The sequence below is a fragment of the Rhineura floridana genome, chromosome 4 (assembly GCF_030035675.1).
Source record: "Rhineura floridana isolate rRhiFlo1 chromosome 4, rRhiFlo1.hap2, whole genome shotgun sequence".
NCBI classification, from domain to species: Eukaryota; Metazoa; Chordata; class Lepidosauria; order Squamata; family Rhineuridae; genus Rhineura; species Rhineura floridana.
Genome location: NC_084483.1, coordinates 70,626,257 through 70,646,378, shown reverse-complemented (window position 1 = coordinate 70,646,378; position 20,122 = coordinate 70,626,257). Strand labels below are relative to the sequence as shown.

General features: G+C 45.0%; 1 protein-coding gene across 3 annotated transcripts in view; it reads left to right on the top strand.

Annotated features, from left to right (window-relative positions):
• Window positions 1-20,122, top strand: part of MDN1 (midasin AAA ATPase 1) — a 174,778-nt gene that overhangs the window by 79,014 nt on the left and 75,642 nt on the right. For all 3 annotated transcript variants that reach the window (XM_061623331.1, XM_061623330.1, XM_061623332.1), the window contains exons 53-59: window positions 5,199-5,332; window positions 8,156-8,316; window positions 9,330-9,450; window positions 10,583-10,793; window positions 11,067-11,289; window positions 15,548-15,674; window positions 16,489-16,656. In XM_061623331.1, the coding sequence (XP_061479315.1) occupies window positions 5,199-5,332; window positions 8,156-8,316; window positions 9,330-9,450; window positions 10,583-10,793; window positions 11,067-11,289; window positions 15,548-15,674; window positions 16,489-16,656 (1,145 nt within the window). The remainder of the gene's footprint in view (window positions 1-5,198; window positions 5,333-8,155; window positions 8,317-9,329; window positions 9,451-10,582; window positions 10,794-11,066; window positions 11,290-15,547; window positions 15,675-16,488; window positions 16,657-20,122) is intronic.

The window sequence follows — 20,122 nt, the reverse complement described above, 5'->3', positions numbered from 1 at the left end:
CCTCCCATATTACCACCTAGAGCTTATTCATCTTCACAGCCTGCTGAGCCATCCATAACGTTGCCTCTACAAGCGCAACCATCTACCACACTGGGGCTGCAGCTGTCTCATGAGTTCATATCACAACTACAAGACATGCTATCGTTCTTCACTCAAACACGGTCACAGTCACAAGTCCCCGCCATTCCTCAGCGGAGTGTGGACCACTATGTACACAGTGAGGCAGATCCATCATGCTCTCCAAATCCTTCTGACATTGCCAGGGGCAGGTTTGTTGATGACGTTTCTTGTGGGGAGAATCCACCATTTGCTATGCAAGCCGAAGGAGACGAATGGAGTGATCAGTCGGAACATGAGGAGGATACATCTTATCGCCTGTATTGAATACCCTTGGTCTCCAATCTACACAATCTGCTGCTGCCACTCCCGCTATTAAAGGGGCCAGGGTCCCTACCTTCCTGGAGCACTACCTTCCTGTGCCAGATCCTATTGCTAAGCTGGCCAAGGACAAATGGTCTCACCCATTACAAACACGCCGTTTTAACGCCCTTGCAGACAAGCTTTACTCTTTGGCTCCGGAATTTACAAGCAGACTGGCCATCCCTGGCATAGACGAGCCGATTTCCAGTCTAGTCTCTAGATCCCTTTTGCCGAGGGAAGGAGATTCATATTTAAAGTACGCCACTGAGCAGAGGCTGGACTTTGCCTTACGCAAAAACCATGAGGCCACCGCTTTCTCCATGCGAGCCTCTGCATCAGCTTCCATCTTTTCCAGGGCAGCGATGATGTGGTTGGACAACCTCTTAGATGATCCTAATCCCAATCCTGTCTCTCTGAGGAGGTCGCTGATGAAATTGCGCAAGACAGCGGTGTTTGTGGCTGATGCCACCTTGGATGCAAATCAGCTGGGAGCAAGAGCTATGGCAGCTCAGGTAGTCACTCGGCAGACCCTCTGGCTTCGTCACTGGCAAGCGGACTCTACAGCCAGAGTTAACTTATCAAGGGCACCTTATTCCGGCTCATTACTCTTCGGTGAGGAAGCCCTAAAGGCAGTGCTTGTTGAACCCAAGGATGCTCGAAAGCCTGTCTTGGCCACTGTCAGGAACATTGATTGCAGGCCTTTCAGACGTTTCACCTCATACCGCACGACCCAGCCCTTTCGAGGAGCGCAGCCCGGGCGACGAGGCCGCAATTTCCGAACCAATGATTTCCGTTCCTCCAGGGGAGTCTGGAACAGACGTTTCCCAGGCAGAGGTCAGTACCAGGGACGCAGAGGTACCTCAACGTCCTCATATCGGGGAGGGTTTCGCCAGCACAGACAGTACTGATGTGATACCGGTTGGGGGCAGACTGCTTCTGTTTGGAGACCATTGGCTGCGTCTGACTCAGGTCGCCTGGATCAGAGATCTTTTTTGTTATGGCTATGCACTAGAGTTTTCGGCAACCCCTCCGGACAGATTTCATCCCTCTCCTTGTCCCAGGGCACCATCCAGGCACTGCATCATGCAGACAGCCATACATCACCTCTTGGACACAGCGGCGATAGAGCCAGTCCCTACATCAGTGAGGTCGGAAGGTATGTACTCTCTCCTATTTGGTGTGCCCAAACGAGATCTGTCATGGAGGGCGGTGTTGGACCTCAAGTTCATCAACCGTTTCGTAAAGTATCACAGGTTCAAAATGGAATCCCTCCACTCCATTACAGAAAGCCTTCACGAAGGAGACTTCCTGGCTTCTATCGACCTAAAGGAAGCGTATCTCCATGTGCCTATTTGCATAGCCCACAGAAAATTTCTTCAGTTTGCCTTCAGCCCCCAGCATTCTCAATATCGAGCAATGCCATTCGGCCTCTCATCTGCTCCGAGAGTATTTACCAAGGTGCTACTCATACTAGTGGCTTACCTCTGGCTTCAAGGGGTGCATATCTACCCCTACTTGGACGATCTTTTAATACCGGCGAGTTCCAGGGAGCTGGCTCATCGCCATCTAAAGCTCATGCACCATGTCTTGCACACCTACATATGGCTAGTCAATTTCAACAAGAGCCATCTCCAACCAACCCAACGCCTACAACATCTAGGGGCGATGTTGGACACCCTGCAGGCGATGGTGTTCATGTCTCCAGACCGCATAACTGCTATCATAGACATCGCACGGTCTCTGATGCACCACGCAACCGCAGACGTCATGCTTCTAGCAAGGGCTCTCGGAATGTTGGTGTCCACCATCCATATTGTGCCAAGGGCTCGAGCTCATACTCGCCAACTTCAGTGGGCTTTGTTACCATTTCAGCAGGACATTGCCAGGTCCAATCATCGAGCAATTCCCTTGAGCCCCGCACTGCGTCTTTCATTCCGCTGGTGGACAAGGGTCCAACATCTCACCCAGGGCACTCCGTTCAGAGAACCCAGCAGGACTGTTATCACCACAGATGCCAGTCTCCTCTGCTGGGGAGTCCACTGCAACTCCCAGTTCATTCAGGGGGTTTGGACCGCAGCAGAGCAGACTCAGAGCATCAGTTGGCTGGAACTAAAGGCTGTCCACTTAGCTCTGCTCCATTTTCAGTCTCTGTTCCCCTTGGACCATGTTCTCATTCGAATGGACAACACGTGTGCCAAATCTCATTTAAACAGACAAGGGGGAACCAGGTCCCGTTCTCTGCAGAACCTAGCTTCCCTCATATTCGACTGGGCAGAACAACATCTACAATCCTTGAAAGCAGAACATCTCAGAGGAATTTGGAATGTGACAGCAGACTAGCTCAGCAGACAACAGGTTTTTCCGGGAGAATGGAAACTTCATCCGACCATTTTCCATCTTCTCCAGTGTCGGTTCGGCCCCTTCTCAGTCGACCTGTTTGCCTCCAGTCGCAATTGCCAGCTACCCAGGTACTTCACACGATACCTGGACACGACAGCAGAAGCGGTGGATGCTCTGTCGCTACCGTGGCCGGATGGCCTATTGTACACCTTTCCTCCAGTACCACTGTTAGCCAGAACCTTGAGGAAGGCACGGCGCGAGAGGGCCCAGCTGGTTCTGATAGCACCATATTGGCCCCGTCGACCGTGGTTCTCGGATCTCCTTGCCATGTCAGTGACGGACCCTTGGACGCTCCCGCTCAGGCCAGACCTCTTATCCCAGGGCCCAATATGGCATCAGGACCCCAATTGGCTCAACCTAACAGCGTGGCTTTTGAATGGGGACATTTGAGGTCTACTGGCCTGTCTGACGCTGTTATTGACATTATCTTGGCCTCGAGAAGACCACCACTCGTATATATCAACATACTTGGGTGGCATTCTCCAGGTGGTGTCAGTCCCAGCACCTCGATCCTTCCCAGGCCACAATACAACAGGTGCTGCAATTCCTTCATAGGGGCCTCCTGATGGGACTTAGACCCAACACCTTACGTCGACATGCGTCCACTCTGTCGTCCATTCTCTCAGTGTCCTCCGCTGGTGCTCCTATTGCCTCGCACCCGTTCATCAAACGTTTTCTGAGGGGAACCGCTCTACACTCACCGGCTGTATTCCACCGCTTTCCCTCATGGAGTTTGTCGAAGGTCCTGCAGGCTTTACAACGCCCTCCGTTCGAACCCCTTAGGACTGTGCCTTTACGTCTGTTGTCATTCAAGGTCCTGTTCCTGATCGCGATCACCTCTGCGAGACGAGTTTCGGAACTGGGCGCATTGTCTTCTGCCCGCCATCTCTGTGTTTTTCACAAGGACTCTGTTGTGCTGAAGACTGATCCTTCCTTCCGTCCCAAGGTCAATTCAGCTTTCCATTGCAACCAGGACATTGTTCTTCCTTCATTTTGTCCGAATCCTACCCATCCTGTAGAGAAGGCTTGGCATTCGTTGGATGTTCGGAGGGCTCTCAAGACCTACCTTTCTAGGACCCAGGATATACGACGAACTGAGTCCTTGTATCCTTTCATCCACGTTCTATGGGGCATAAAGTAGCTAATTCCACCTTATCCCGCTGGTTGCGCAAATGTATTACCTTAGCTTATGAGTCCCTTAAGCTTCCTGTTCCATCTAAAATAACGGCTCATTCCACTAGATCAGTGGCCACTACGGCTGCTTTTGCTACCAACGCTCCTGTTGCTGATATTTGCAGAGCTGCTGTTTGGTCTACCCCACATTCGTTTATAAGGCATTACAAAATAGATCGTTATGTCTCTGCCGATGCCTCTTTTGGCAGACGAGTTTTGCAGCAGGTTCTTAATGATGATTAGGATGTGGGTGGTCCCTCCCTGTTATGGGCTGCTTTGGTACATCCCGCTTGATGGCAGTCCTCCTGTGGAAAACGGACCATTGGTCTCACCTGAAGGGTGATTTTCATAGGAGGACTGCCATCACGACCCTCCCAGTTGGAGTATACCTAGATATTTTTCGGGGTTTTTTATATATTCCTGTTACGCTATTATATTTAGATTTACTAGTGAGGTCAAGACTGCTATTACTGTTACATCGGTATGTTAGAGTCATATTATTATGATTATTGCTATTGTGTTATGTCTTTGCTGGTAGGCCCGTTGGCCTTTTTTCCTGCATTTTTAGATATCTCTCTTTGGACTCGCTACAAATGAACTGGAGAGTGGGAGGGGCCTGACACCCCTAGTCTTGACTTCAAAACATTGTTGCCTTCGGACGATAGGTGGAGCTATAACCCGCTTGATGGCAGTCTTCCTATGAAAATCACCCTTCAGGTGAGACCAATGGTCCATTTTCTTTCCAAAAGCCTTTGGTGGCTGACCTTTACATTAATTTAATTTACATAGCTGCTGTAAGCTCCCTCAATCTTGAGAGAGCTGGCATATATGTTTTTGATAAATGTTTCTTAGTGCGTTTTGGATTATTTAAAGATGATGATTTGAAGTAGGCTTTTGTAAATACAGGGTTTTGTTTTTTTAAATACCTAGTTCTTCAGAATTGCTTTGGAAGTTTACCACATCTCTAGGCAAATGTAAAGTAGAACATAACCATGCTTGTTCTAATAGATGAATAAAGCTTCACATGGAAAGTGCACTAATTATATTTAAGGAGTTCAGAGGGGCAAACTGGGAAGTTCTTAGGGTTTGACTAATGTTTAATTATCTATTCAAGAAATGAATCATTTTATCACTGTTATCAGTGTAACATGAATGTGGATAAAGTTACACATTTTATTTTGGTTTAATTTAATTTTGGAATGAAGATCCTGGCAGCCACAACCCACTCCCGCATGCTATTGTGGCAAACCTTGCTGGCTTTTTTGAACTCTGGGATGCCTTCGTGTTGAACTGGGTGAAGTCTACTCAAGGGGCTGTTTCTGATGAAAAAATGAATGAAGTAAGTGGACAATGCAAATATCTGAGGATTCTAATTTTGGGGGCTTTAGGAACTGTCCATGTACTTTCCCTCTTAGATCCTTTGTTCTCTGATTATTATTTTTTGTGCCATACCATTTTTTAGGGACTGGAAACCTTGAAAGAGGGCATGAAATCCATCTGTCTTCTCCACTTGCTGGGAAAGTGTTGTTGTATGTTCAAGAAACATCTCTATCTTACTAACATATAAAAATGTTTATCTGAAAGGTTCCCAAACTATGGTCTGCAGACCACTGGTGGTCTGTAAGCTTTATTCAGGTGATCCACTGCGTGTCTGCAAAAAGACTTTAAAAATCTCAGAGCATCTAGTACAGTGCATTACAACAGGCAGCGATTTGCAAGTGGTCCATGGGGGAAAAAAGTTTGGGAACCACTGTATTGAGCTGCAGGGAAATGGTGTGCCCCTGTGACCTTGTAAACATATGTACATGCCAAAATAAAACTAATGATCCATGCATGATTGCTACAACTGAAAGCAAATAATCTTGACTCCAAAGGAGAAGCTAAACCGAAAAAACTGCAATACTAACTCCAGTGCTCCAGCTTTTTCTGCACCTAGACACTGTTTTTCTGATCTGACGTAGTATCTTAGATCAGCTAAATCCATTTCCAGACAGTCATTACTTTGGAGAGGGCAGTCTGGATGAGTCATGGAAGCTACCTCAAGAGATCCTTTGAGGAAGAGACCACACTTCAGGCTCATATTTCAGTGAGTGCAGTGTCAGAGATTGCATTCCTGAGATGTTAAAGGTTGGAGGGGGCTGTTCGTGTCCCCTGGATTTGGATTGAATCATACAGTTATCAATCAGCAGCTTGTATCCTGCACTAGCTCCTTTCCCATCTCAAACATAAAGAATAAAATAAAAGAATGAGCAGTTAAAAAAGAAAATACTAGGTTGAAGAGGAGTTAAGCCTTGTGTGCTTCAATCTTGAATTAGAGTGGATAGAAGTAGTGTGCATCCCAGGTCCTGAAGCCTGACTTTTTTCTTAAATGACAGCATCACCTGCCTTGTCATCCCTCTGTAGCAGCCTTTCCCAACCAGTGTGCCTCCAGATGTTGTTGGACCACAATTCCCATCTTTCCTGACCATTGGCAATGCTGGCTGAGGCTGATGGGAGTTGTGGTCCAACAACATCTGGAGGCACACTGTGGTTGGGAAAGGCTGCTCTATAGGGTGACTATACAGTTGCCCCCAAGCAGCAGGGGAATTCTTTTTCTCTCCCCGTTTTACAACAAAGCTACAACAGTACTCCCTGGTGAACATAAGAGCCTGCTGGATCAGCCAATGGCCCATCTAGCCCAGCATCTTGTTCTCACAGTGGTGCCCCTGGGAAGCCTGCAAGCAGCACTCTCCCCTTCTGCAGCTTCCGGCAACTGGTACTCAGAAGTACTGCCTCTGACTATGGTGGTAGAGCACAGTCATCATGGCTAGTAGCCATTGATAGCCTTATCCTCCATGAATTTGTCTAATCTTTCAAAGCCATCCAGGTTGGTGGCCATCACTGCCTCTTGTGGGAGCGAATTCCACTGTTTAACTATGCGCTGGGTGAAGAAGTGCTTCCTTTTGTCTGTCGTGAATCTTCCAACATCCAGCTTTATTGAATGTCAACGAGTTCTCGTGTTATGTGAGAAAGAGAAAAACTTGTTCTTACTTTCTCTGTGCCATACATAATTTTATACACTTCTATCATGTCTCCTGTGACGCGCTTTTTCTCTAAACTAAAAAGCTCCAAATTCTGCAACCTTTCCTCATAGGGGAGTCACTCCATCCCCTTGATTATTGTAGTTGCCCTTTTCTGAAACTTTTCCAACTCTACATTATCCTTTTTGAGGTGAGACGAGCAGAACTGTACAAAGCATTCCAAATGTAGCCGCACCATAGATTTATTCAATGGCATTATGATATCGCCAGTTTTATTTTCAGTGCCTTTCCTCATGAGCCCTAGCATTGAATTTGCCTTTTGCACAGCTGCCACATGCTGGATTGGCATCTTCATTGAGCTATCCACTATGATCCCAATGTTTTGTTCCTGGTCAGTCACCGCCAGTTCAGACCCCATGAGTGTATATGTGAAATTAAGATTTTTTGCTCCCATATGCATAACTTTACACTTGTTTACATTGAATTGTATTTGCCATTTTATCATCCATTCCCTCTTCTTAATAGCTCAGTTGCTACCTAGATAAGAATTATTTTCTGTAATGTGTCTAACGTAGATACCCTACTTAAGCCTTATGTTCCAAGTTGGTTGTAGGAGGTGAATGATAAACTTTAGTCCAACCTTCCCAGCCTGGTGCCCATGGTCATGCTGGCTGAGACTGATGGGAATTGTAGTCCAAAACATCTGGAGAGTGCTAGGCTTGGGGAGGCTGCTTTAGATGCTGTAGTTCACAGTTATTTATTACAAGTGTTTATATCAGATGCTTATGCTGTGGGAGAAGAGGACATCTCTTCCAGTTTTGCTAATAGCAAAATTTTGTTAATTCAGGCTTAGAACCAAAAACTCAGTCTGGACTCCTCTCATGCAATCTTGGACCCGTCTTTACTACATCCTCCGGCACCCCTAAACACCTGGTCCTCAGGGTTGGCGGGCCCTCTGAAACAGCATGGGATGCAGTGGAAATGGGGGGGGCACCTGGCATGAGTGGAGGTGTCTTTCCACTCAAATAAGGCACTTCTTGGGCCCAAGACGTTGTCACAAAAGTATAGTGTTCTTCACCTGAAAAAGTATTACTGTGTGCATCATAGGTAGGAAAACAAATTCTTCTTGGCTTACCTCCTAGATACTGCACTGCTTATTGTGGCGTGACAGGTTTTGGATAACATCTGACATGGTGGCTGTGGATTCTTCTGGCTTGGCACTTCTGTCTCTTCACTGGTACTGGGTTGTGAAACATTTAATCAGCAAAGCAACTAAGTTACTGAGTACATATGAGCAGCAAAAGTAAGTTGGCTTTAGCTGTCCTCCTGTGCGTTAATGATCCAAGGTCTGCCTCTTCAATGCCACAAATAGATCTGCTTAATAATAATAACAATAATTTTAGACAAGTTATGCTGTTATGGATGTTATAACTAGAATTTCTGTGTGTGTATGTGTTTGGGAAGGTGGGAATAGTGAGAGATGAAATGCTATATCCAGGAGTGCTGGAGTGTGTCTTTGGTTTCATTGGGACACTCTGCAATGCCTACATTATCACCTGTAATAGCTGCAGTTGGGCAAATTGTGGCTGCAGCTATGCAATCCCTACCCACAGGTAGGTACCTGTTCATGTGCTGCCTTTCAGTGACTCCTGCAGGTGATAATGTCAAGATGGCTATATGTTACCTTCAACTTTTAGAGGCAGTATGCCTCTAAATACCAGTTTGCTCAAGAGTACAAGCAGGAAGTGCTGTGAGCTTACCACAGGCATCTGGTTGGTCGCTATAAAAAGAGGATGCTGGACTAGATGGACCTTTGCTCTGATCCAGCAGGGTTGTTCCTATGTTCATTGTGTAGGCCGCTTACTGAGACTGGTTAGTTTATGGTGTGATGAGGTTTCATAGGTTACAATATGACCCGTTCTGCACTGTACATTTAGAGTGGTATTATATCACTTAAACACTTATGGCTTCCCCCAAAGAATCCTGGAAACTGTTGTTTGTTAAGAGTGCTGAGAGGAGATCCCTATTCCTTTCACAGGGGCTACAGCTCCCAGAGGTCCCAGGGATTGATTGTTTAAACTATTGTGGGAATTGTAGTTTTGTAAGGGGTGCTAGGGGTTTCCTAACAACTGTCAGTACCCTTAACAAACTACAATTCCTGGGATGCTTTTGGGAAAGCCATGACTGTGTAACATGGTATTCTATTGCTTTAAATGTATAGTGCGGATCGGGCCTATATCCAAGTGGCATACATGGCTTAATGACCTATCTTTCTTGAATTTCTGCATAAACAATTATTTCTTCTCTTATTTCAAGGCTTCCCAAGGATATTCAGTCTGTCTCGCAGCAAATCCAGGCTTGTCTAGCCAGTCCTGCTGGTATGTCTGCCAGCATTAAGAAACTGCAGAAGTCTTTGGGAAAGCCTCTTCCATTCAAGGTGAGTAATGTTGGCTTCTATGGAAGTTTGTTTTGGGTTTTGTAAAATACATTATAGAGAGCCTTAGAAATACATCTTATGTTGCTACTTTTCTAGAATGGTATTTATTAAGACAGTCAAGTTGTTGTTATGTGCCTTCAAGTCGATTACCACTTATGGCGACCCTATGAATCAGTGACCTCCAAGAGCATCTGTCATGAACCACCCTGTTCAGATCTTGTAAGTTCAGGTCTGTGGCTTCCTTTATGGAATCAATCCATCTCTTGTTTGGCCTTCCTCTTCTTCTTCTTCTACTCCCTTCTGTTTTCCCCAGCATTATTGTCTTTTCTAATGAATCATGTCTTCTCATGATATGTCCAAAGTATGACAATCAAGTAAGTGTATAGATTTAAAAATACAAATATTCTTCATTTTAAAGAAGTTAGACCAAACATCCTAAACTCTCTATGGGGAAAGTTGTAGTAAAGAGTCAGAGCACATGCTTTCTGTGCAGAAGTTCCCAGGTTCAATCTCCAGCATCTCCAGGAAAGGCTAGAAAACTGCCTGAAACCCTGGAGAGCTGCTGCCAGTACTTAGGTAGATGGACCAATGGTCTGACTCAGTATAAGACTGTTTTCTATTGTCCTAGATAGCAGCTCCTATTATAGTGCTTTTAAATGTATTTGCACATCTATGCATATGTCATGGGTGGCTCATCTGCAGCTTGAGCTCCACAAGTGCACAGGCAGCAGAATTTTATAGAATACCTGCACAGGAGATGGAATGGAGCCAACGGAGCCTGGCTATGGAATAAAGCGAACCCTTGCTCCTGCCTGTCCGTCCAGTACTGCAGTGATCCCACTGTAAACTAGAGACAAAACTACCCCCTCTCTTCTAATGAGGGCTGCAAACCTAATGAAATGTACACACGGTGTGGTGCATTTTCATACTTTGAACTTGACTTGTGTCCCATTGGCCAAAAAGGTTGGCTATTGCTAGCATACATGTAATCATACACTTCAATCTGCACACAAAAGTGCAGTGTAAATTGTCTTAATGACATTTTAATTAAACACTAAAGCACAATAATCTATAGTGTTCAAGCTATTGAGTTAGAGTTGGCATTCTTGTTATTTTTATTCAACTTTTACAGGATATAGGAGTGGTGGATGCTGCTGCTCAGCTGAGGAGACTCTCCAAAGCACTCAGTATCCAGGAGCTGAAGCCTGCTGTTGGGGATGGTCAATGGCAGAAGGAGGTCTGTGTTCTGAAAACTGCTGCCACAGAGTGGAAGATCAAGACTGCATTGCTTCAAGCTCAAGGCCTTATTCTCAGAACCAGTCATCTGAAGGGTATATGTTCAGGTAAATGACTTCTTGACAATCAACTGTAGTGAGGAACACGTCATTAAAAAATGCTTGTACTACACATTACATCAAATACGTATTCCATATTTGTTTATAGTAGACATACACTAAGTTTATTGTATAGTAATTTTTCATGTGTACTATAAAGGAACATGAATTTTCAAGTTTGTCTTGTTCCTGTTATCTTTTGTGCTGCTGAGTTTTCCCCCCCTTAACCTATTTAGATGTAAGATTTCAGTTGCAGGTTTTTTATCCTTGTGTTTCTTACAGATGAATTGTGGACTCTGGTGAATCTCCAGCATTCAAAGCTGAAGGAAAGAGGCGTCTTGATTGAGCCTCTTGAAGAAAAGCCTGCTGAAGACAAACAGGCGGACTCTACTTTGTTAACTCAGCTCTGTAATAGGGTGCAACTGTGGCCTGCAGTGGAGTATCTAGCTGTGTTATGGCAGTACAAGCTAACCACCGATTGCATTGCTGAGGCTTCCTTGCAAAGGTGAGGGCAAGTTTTCTGTGGTGGAACAAAACACTACCTTTGCCTCTGTTATAACTTTCTAGGGGCAGTATGAGGGCAGGGTCTTTGCTCATGTACGGTGACATGACTTTTTTTAATCAACAGGCAGAAAATTACCAGTTGATGAAAGCATGGCTTTTTATGTGAATGCTGTTTATTTCTGTAATTTATGTTCTTGAATTGGTGCTTAGGATTTTATCTGTTACTCACTAATTTATATCCAGTTTTACCTGGATTTTCACAGCTTACACTTTGAATGGAAAAATCTATCATGCACGATTTCTAATAAAACCTAATAGCATTCTGCTAACAAGATAACTATTGTTGCTCAGACCCAAGGTAGTTGATGCATCTGGCCCAGTTAGGCACTGGCCTTTTGATAGTGATATAGGCCTGGACCTGCTGGCTTCATTTATTACTCCATTTTATTGATTTATTTAAACTATTCCACGTTTTGGCCATAAAGCCCTAAAGGCAGCGTACAAAAGAGACACTTTAAACAATAGAACACATGTAAACAAAAAAACAGAATTAAGAGCAGAGCAATAAAAATCGACTATCAAGTCCTTATTTAAAAACCATCAAACCCTGAATACAAGTATCTTTACTCATGGCCAGAAGCTGAGCAATGAGGGTTTTTTTCCTATCATCCCTAGACCTTTTTTTTGGTACTTTACTGTATATTTTGATGTGTATAATATGTTCACCACTTTAGGGAGCATTTGGACAGAAAAGAGAGCTCCATCATTGATGTACACACCAAAAGCCCTGTCCTGTCTTCTCACTAACCTAGTCTTTTTCTTTTACTGTAGCTGGTTTGTTTGTTTGTTTGTTTATTTATTGTATTTGTATACCGCCCATAGCCGAAGCTCTCTGGGCGGTTTACAGTAACTAAAAACATTAAAAACAAATATACAAATTTAAAACACATCTTTTAAAAACAATTTAAAACACATGCTAAAATGCCTGGGAGAAAAGGAAAGTCTTGACCTGGCACCAAAAAGATAACAGTGATGATGCCAGGCACATCTCGTCAGAGAGATCATTCCATAATTTGGGGGCCACCACTGAGAAGGCCCTCTCCCTTGTTGCCAGACTCCCAGCTTCCCTTGGAGTAGACACCTGGAGGAGGGCCTTAGATGTTGAGCGTAGTGTACGAATGGGTTCGTATCGGGAGAGGCGTTCCATCAGGTATTGTGGTCCCAAGCTGTGTAAGGCTTTATAGGCCAAAACCAGCACCTTGAATTGAGCTCAGAAACATACAGGCAGCCAATGCAAGCAGGCCAGAATCGGTTTTATATGTTCAGATGGTCTGGTCCCTGTTACCAATCTGGCTGCTGCATTTTGCGCAAGCTGCAGTTTCCGAACCGTCTTCAAAGGCAGCCCCACATACAGTGCATTGCAGTAATCTAACTTGGAGGTTACCAGAGCATGGACAACTGAAGCCAGGTTATCCCTGTCCAGATAGGGCACAGCTGAACCACCAACCAAAGTTGGTAGAAGGCACTCCGTGCCACCGAGGCTACCTGAGCCTTGAGTGACAGAGATGGGTCTAGGAGAACCCCCAAGCTACGAACCATCGAGGTTGCCAAAGCTAATGATCAACTCTTCACTAATTGACCCTCTTTAAGAATATGACCTATGATTTTACCTAGACCCATTGTTACAGGCTCCTTTAAGCTATAGTTCTTAACTAGCCACATGAGTACCTTTATTATACTGTGGGAGTATCAGCGGCTAGCTGTTGGTCATTTTCTTCACTTCACTTTGTTTATTTGATTTATTTATATATATCCTGCCTTTCCTCCCAGCAGGACCCCAGTGTGGCAAACAAAAGCACTAAAAACCCTTTAAAAATAATAAAAACAGACTTTAAAATACATTAAAACAAAACAACTTTAAAAACATTTTTTTAAAAAGCTTTGAAGAACCTTAAAAAAAAGGTTAAAAAACATATTGTTTTTAAAAAAGGTTAAAAACATATTAAAAATCAATTCCAAAACAGAAGCAGACTGGGATAAGGACTCAACTTCAAAGGCTTGTTGAAAGAGGAATGTCTTCAATAGGTGCCAAAAAGATAACAGAGATGGTGCCTGTCTAATATTAAAGGGTAGGGAATTCCACAGGGTAGGTGCCGCCACAGTAAAGGTCTGTTTCCTATGTTATGCAGAACGGACCTCCTGATAAGATGGTATCTGCAGGATGCGCTCACCTGCAGAGCGCAGTGATCGGCTGGGTATATAAGGGATAAGACAGTCTTTCCGATATCCTGGTCCCAAACAGTATCGGGCTTTGTACACCAGAACTAGAACCTGGATCCACTCGGTCAACCCCCCTCGGCAAGCTTTAATAAGCCGAGGAGGGCAAGGGTCGAGAAGACACGTTGCTGGCCACATCATTGCAAGTACCTTGTCTACATCATCAGGCCGCATCAACTGAAACCGTTCCCAAGAAGTTGCAGCAGACATTGCACTGGACACTTCATTGGGGACTAAAGTAGATGTGGACGGTGCATCAAGACTGCTACGGAGGCAAGCAACTTTACCCTCAAAGTGCCTTGCAAGCACAGTGGGCCTCCAAAAGGTCGAAGACTCCGTTTCCTGGAGTTGATGTCAACAGACCCCTGACAATATGGAAAAGCTCAACTGGATGGCTACTTGAGGATGTGATGGAGGCAGAGAAGTGGCCTTCTTTGCCGCCACACAGTAGGCATGGTTATGATGTTTTACTTGTGCCTGATCAGCCTCACAGCACGTCTTTCACCACTTGTGCTCTACCTGTCATCCATTTCATTGCCCTTAGCTCACTGGTGTGCCAAGGTGCAGACCGGGCTCCACCATGCTGGAGAGGGCGCTCGGGGGCAACCGTGTCAAGAGCCCGATGCGCCTCAGTGTTCCATAGCATGACAAGGGCTTCAACAGGGTCACCTGCTCTATCTACTGGGAACTCCCCCAGGGCATTCAGGAATCCAGTGGATTCCATTAGTCTCCGGGGAAGGACCATCTTAATCTGTCCTCCACCCCTGCAGGGAAGGATCAGAGCTACAAGTCTAAACTTCAGCAGGAAGTGGTCTGACCATGACAATGGGGTAACATCCACCCCCCATCTCCAGACCATCCCTTCCTCCATTTGGAGCAAAAAACAAGTTGAGGGTGTGCCCTGCCCTATGCATTGGGCCGATGACAACTTGAGACAGCCCCATGATGATCATAGAAGCCATGAAGCTCTGAGCCAAAACACTAGAGACAGCCTCAATGGACATTGGAATCACTCAGGACTATCGTTCTGGGCTCCTCCAATACCACAGCCGAGATGGCCTCTGCCAGCTCAGTCAGAGAAGCTGCCAGGCAGCAGGATGGATGGTACACCAGCAGCAACCCTAGCCTCCTGTTTCCTTGGCTCGACACCAGGTGCAGGCCCTCACAGCCAGCTCCGAGACAAAGCAGTTTCCTGTTGACAGAGATGGAAGTTCTGTAGACCACAGCAACTCCTCCCCCCCCCTTTCCTGCACCTTGTGCTAGTGTTGCACCGAGTATCCAGGTGGGCAAAGCTGAGTCAGATCAACTCCTCCCAGGTCACCCTCCCAGGTCTCAGTAACGCACACCAAATCGGCACCTTCATCCATGATCAAATCATGGATGAGTATGGCCTTATTGTGTACCAACTTGTGTTTAACATAGATCTCCTTGAATTCTCTCTAACTTCTACCTATCTTTCACATATTTCTCTGTCTGCAATTATATCTCCTGATACATTGCCCTCCCATACAGGTTGAGCATTTGAGCAGTTCTTGATATCCAAGTGGTTCTTCCCTTTTTTGGGACATATGAATAGTTAGGTTTTGGTTGCTGGAGTCCTGCCATTTGAGTTTGCCGAATTCCTTTAGGATTGTTTTATCAGCCTTTCTCTTCAGCTATGATAGTTTGTTGGTAATAGCTTCACTGTAGCTAGAACATCTCAAGATGTTTGGAAACCTAAATTCTGTTGACATAAATGCAAGTGATTAAGAAGTGGAAAAAGTTCCAGAATTTATGCCTCAAAGGTTTATGAGACTTTCTGAACACTTTTGATTGGATGGGGTTCATTTGAATGTGAAAATCTGCTTGAATTTCTAATTGATGTGAAATAATGCAGTTTTACCATTTTTCCTAACCACTTTCATTGTTGTACCTTGGTATGGTGTTTAACAGCATGCAAACTGTCAACAAATGTTCAGTAGCCATTCTTTTTATTTTCTTAGGAATGGTAGCCATCAGCAGTTAAGCATATGTTCAGAAATAAGGCAATTTATTGCTTTTTGCCTTAAGTTTACATCATTCACCTCTCAACAGCTTCAAGGACTTTATTATCTGCTGGACTTTCATAAGGTAAGAATAAGTCTTTTAAGTTCAGCAAACTCTGCCCCCCCCTTCTTTGTACAAAGTTTTTTTTAATTTCTTGATTAAGTTCCTGAATACTGACTTTCTGCATTCATTTTTGGATAAACTTTGTTTAACAAGGACTGAAGGTGAAGGCTTAAACGAGTTAAAATTCTTCAAGAAGCATTCATTATGGATTAAGGAGCCACCCTTGCTCCCCCCCCCTTCCTTAGTCTGAGTGGATATCCTCTGTTTTTCTTATGCCATGGCACATAATACCTTACTACCTGGAGGATGTCTCTGGTTCCAGTCATGTGTTGGAAAGCATCTTGTCTTGTGGTTGCTTGAAGAGTTTTAATAGTGTGGGGAAAGTTTTTGTTTTTCCCTTCTCCTTAATTCCTTGCTAAATTCTTTACTTATGGTCCTCATTCTCCCTCCCTCCCCCTCTCTGCCTTTTGCCTTCTTCTGCATAGGCTTAACTTCATCACTTTCAGTGTGCTATTTCCCGTGCATCTGACCTGGTATTCCCTTGTTCCACCCCAATTACTGCTTGTCCAGAGAATGCTGCAGTAGCTCATTATGCATCTAACTGATTAAACCATGTCTCATGTGTTGTTCTTTCTGTCCTAAGTTTCCTCTTCATGCCAAGAAATTTATTTTCATATTTGGTGTCTCCTGTTTTTAATAGCAAAGCTAAGGAAAATTTTAGCCAATGTATATGGCCCCTTAAAAGTGAAACTTGCACACACTTCATTGGATTTCTTTTTTTAAAAGGGCAAATGTTAGTCTTTTGAGTCATCTGCACTTTTGTCCTGCGCTTTAGGTCTCTACAGAAGAAATTTATCTCTTGTGGTCAGAATTGGTGAGTGCTGCTTTAGAAGCATTCTGGAGCAGTACGGTTACCACAAATCCAGAGCGCTGGCTGTCCTGGCAGACGCTATACGTGGAAGAGAAGAAGATGCCCAAATCTCTCATGGACTATTCTGTTCAGGTTTGTTTGGGCAAACTTACATTTTTTTAAAGGCTGGGCTAGACTCTGATCAAGACAGGAACTTTTATTATATGATAAATTGAACTATGTTTACACATCTCTGGTGCCTGCAGTAAAGTGGAGTCACAATTTATTTTTTTCCCTTTCAACTGTCAACCCTCTGGTTTTCCCCAGGTAGCAGGCCGTCATGTGGCTTATAGCGCCATCTAGCATCCAAAGGCAAGAATGCACAGGAGTCAAGACCTGGGCTGCTCCTTCCAGCCCCACTCCAATTCATTCTTGCCTTCGTCTGAGGCAGTTTTCCTTACCTTCATGTAGTGAGTTTGTTTGTCTGTGTAGGGAATAAGTGGTGTGAGGAGTGTGAGAGTGCTTTGCGGTGCTGGGCTGATTTCTTTCCCCATGGGTCTTAATTAGCCCTAGCAGAAATCTCAGTCCTCTCCACCTTCCCTCCTTCCTCCTGGTTCCCTGCTTTGCAGGGCTCATGGCTGTGGCCCCGCAGACCCCCCTTGCTAGAGGGCAGAGAGGGATTTCCCTGGTTTCCACCTCCGCAGGGCTTGCGGCTGCAATCCCGCAGACCTCCCCCCCTCACTAGTAGAGAGAGCTGGCTGCCCTTCCTAGGAGAGAGAGAGCCAGCTGCTTTACCTCATGGGGCTCGCAGCTGCGGCCCTGAAAGATCTTTCAGTCTTCTCCCCTTCTTGGGATAGCAGACTGTACCATAGCTTGCATCTGCGGCTCCATTTCAGCCGTAGGGGTAGCGGCGCTTGCTAGCGCGTTCCATCTGGAGCTTTCAGCTGTGGCTCTGGCTGATTGCGGGGGGTGGCGGTGCTCTGTCCCTCGGCCCACATTGATTATGGCTAAGGTGAGCCTTTTGGAGCTCACAGAGGAGGCGGCGCTGGGTGGTTGGCACTTTCTGCCCTTTTCTGTCACCCACCACTTTGGTAGTTTCTTGCTTCCTTTAGCAACTCACACCTGCCAATTTGTTTTCAAATTTTCCTGCTCTTTTTCTTGAAGGATTTTCAGCTCCTCTTGGGTTTTTTCTTTCAACCTCTGTTAGTTGAAGGACATATATTAGTTTTGCCCTCTCCCTAAAGGGCATATATAGATTTATATTAAAAATAATATATATATATATATATATATATATATATATATATAATAGATATATATATATATAGAGAGAGAGAGAGAGAGAGAGAGAGAGAGAGAGAGAGAGAGAGAGATACTGCATGTGTGTGGGGTTGAGCCCCTAATTTGAGGTATCCCTCTGCAGGGTTTAAGAGAAATCTCCGCACCCCTCTACTGTGTGCGTGCATCTGAGTGTGAAGTTGTCTGTGTCTAAGTGCCAATTCACCGCACCCCTGTACAGTGTGCGTGTGTCTAAATGTCAATTCACCGCACCCCTCTACCGTGTGCGTGTGTCCAAGTGTGGAATCACCACCCCCCTCTGCTATGTGCATGTGTGTGGGTGTCTAGGCACGTCTAAGCGTTCAAATCATGGCACCCTTCTTCTAGTGCATATTTTATTTATTTATTTATTATCATTTTTGCCCCACCCTTTTTCCAAAACTGGAACTCACGGCGGCTTCCAGATAAAAGCACACATATAATTAAAAACATACAAAAGTCTTGATTAAAATCAAATTAAACAATTTACAGTATTAAAGCCATTCATACATACATGTTTTGGGCTACTGGTACCGCACCTGTCTACTGTGTGCATGTATACCATGTCAGGTTTACAGCCAATTGTGGATTTTACCCAGTGCTCATACATTTTATTTATTTATTTACTTATTTTATTTATACCCCGCCCTTCCTTCTAGCAGGAGCCCAGGGCGGCAAACAGATACACTAAAAACACTTTAAAACATCATAAAAAGACCTTAAAATACATTAAAACAAAACGACGTTAAAAACATTTAAAAAACATTTTTTAGGAAAGGTTAAAGATATTAAAAGCAATTCTAACAGACTGGGATAGGTCTCAACTTAAAAGGGTTGTTGGAAGAGGAAAGATTTCAAAAGGCGCCGAAAAGATAGCAGAGATGGCACCTGCCTAATATTTAAGGGGAGGGAATTCCACAGGGTAGGTGCCGCCACACTAAAGGTCCGTTTCCTATATTGTACAGAACGAACCTCCTGATAGGATGGTATCTGCAGGAGGCCCTCACCTGCAGAGCGCAGTGATCGGCTGGGTATATAAGGGGTAAGACAGTCTTTCAGGTATCCTGGTCCCGAGCTGTATAGGGCTTTGTATGCCAAAACTAGAATCTTGAACTTGGCCCGGTAGCAAGTGGGCAGCCAGTGCAGTTCTTTCAGCAGCGGGTTGACATGTTGGCGATACCCTGCCCCAGTGAGCAGTCTTGCCGCTGCATTTTGCACTAGCTGCAGCTTCTGAACCAGCCTCAAGGGCAGCCCCACATAGAACGCATTACAGTAATCCAGCCTGGAGGTTACCAGTGCATGGATAACAGTGGTCAGGCTATCCCGGTCCAGAAACAGCCGCAGCTGTCTTATCAGCCGCAGCTGGTAAAAGGCACTCCTAGCAATGGAGAGCACTTGGGCCTCTAGCAACAAAGATGGATCCAGGAGCACCCGCAGACTACGGACCTGCTCTTTCAGAGGGAGTACAACCCCATCCAAAGCAGGCAACTGACCAATTATCCGAACTCGGGAACCACCAACCCACTGCGCCTCCGTCTTGCTAAGATTCATACTCAGTTTATTGGCCTCCATACAGCCCACCACTGAGTCCAGGCAGCGGTCCAGGGCTTGCACAGCCTCTCCCGATTCAGATGTTATGGAGAAATAGAGCTGGGTATCGTCATCATACTGCTGACACCTTGCCCCAAATCTCCTGATGACCTCTCCCACGGGCTTCATATAGATGTTAAACAGCATGGGGGACAAGATGGTACCCTGCGGCACCCCACAGCACAACTGCCAGGGGGCCGAAAGACAGTCACCCAATGCTATTCTCTGAGAGCGACCTTGGAGATAGGATTGGAACCACTGTAAAACAGTTTCTCCAGTACCCAGCTCACCAAGTCGGCCCAGAAGAATACCATGGTCAATTCAGGGGAAATTGGTTTTGCTTTTTTAAATGTGGGAACTCTGAAAATGAGTTGGGCATGGTGCTTATACCCATTCCTCTGTATCTTGTCAAAAATTCAACTAGACATTTGATATATGAACGAGTTGTGTAAAATTAGCAAAGTTCGTGTCAGTAGGACCACTTTTGTTTACATTTTCCTATAGTGGTCAGTGAAAAAATCTTTGATTTCTATGGGATAAAGTGCAAGAGATGAGGAATACAGTTGAGGTGAGGCAATACTCACCTCTCCTATGATATACATTGATTATCAGAATGGTAGTATGTGTGTGTATGTGAGGTTTTTCTCCCACCATAGCTGTGGCCCTGATTGCCTTATATGAAGGTAGCTGTCAAGTACGATGAAAAGTGGAT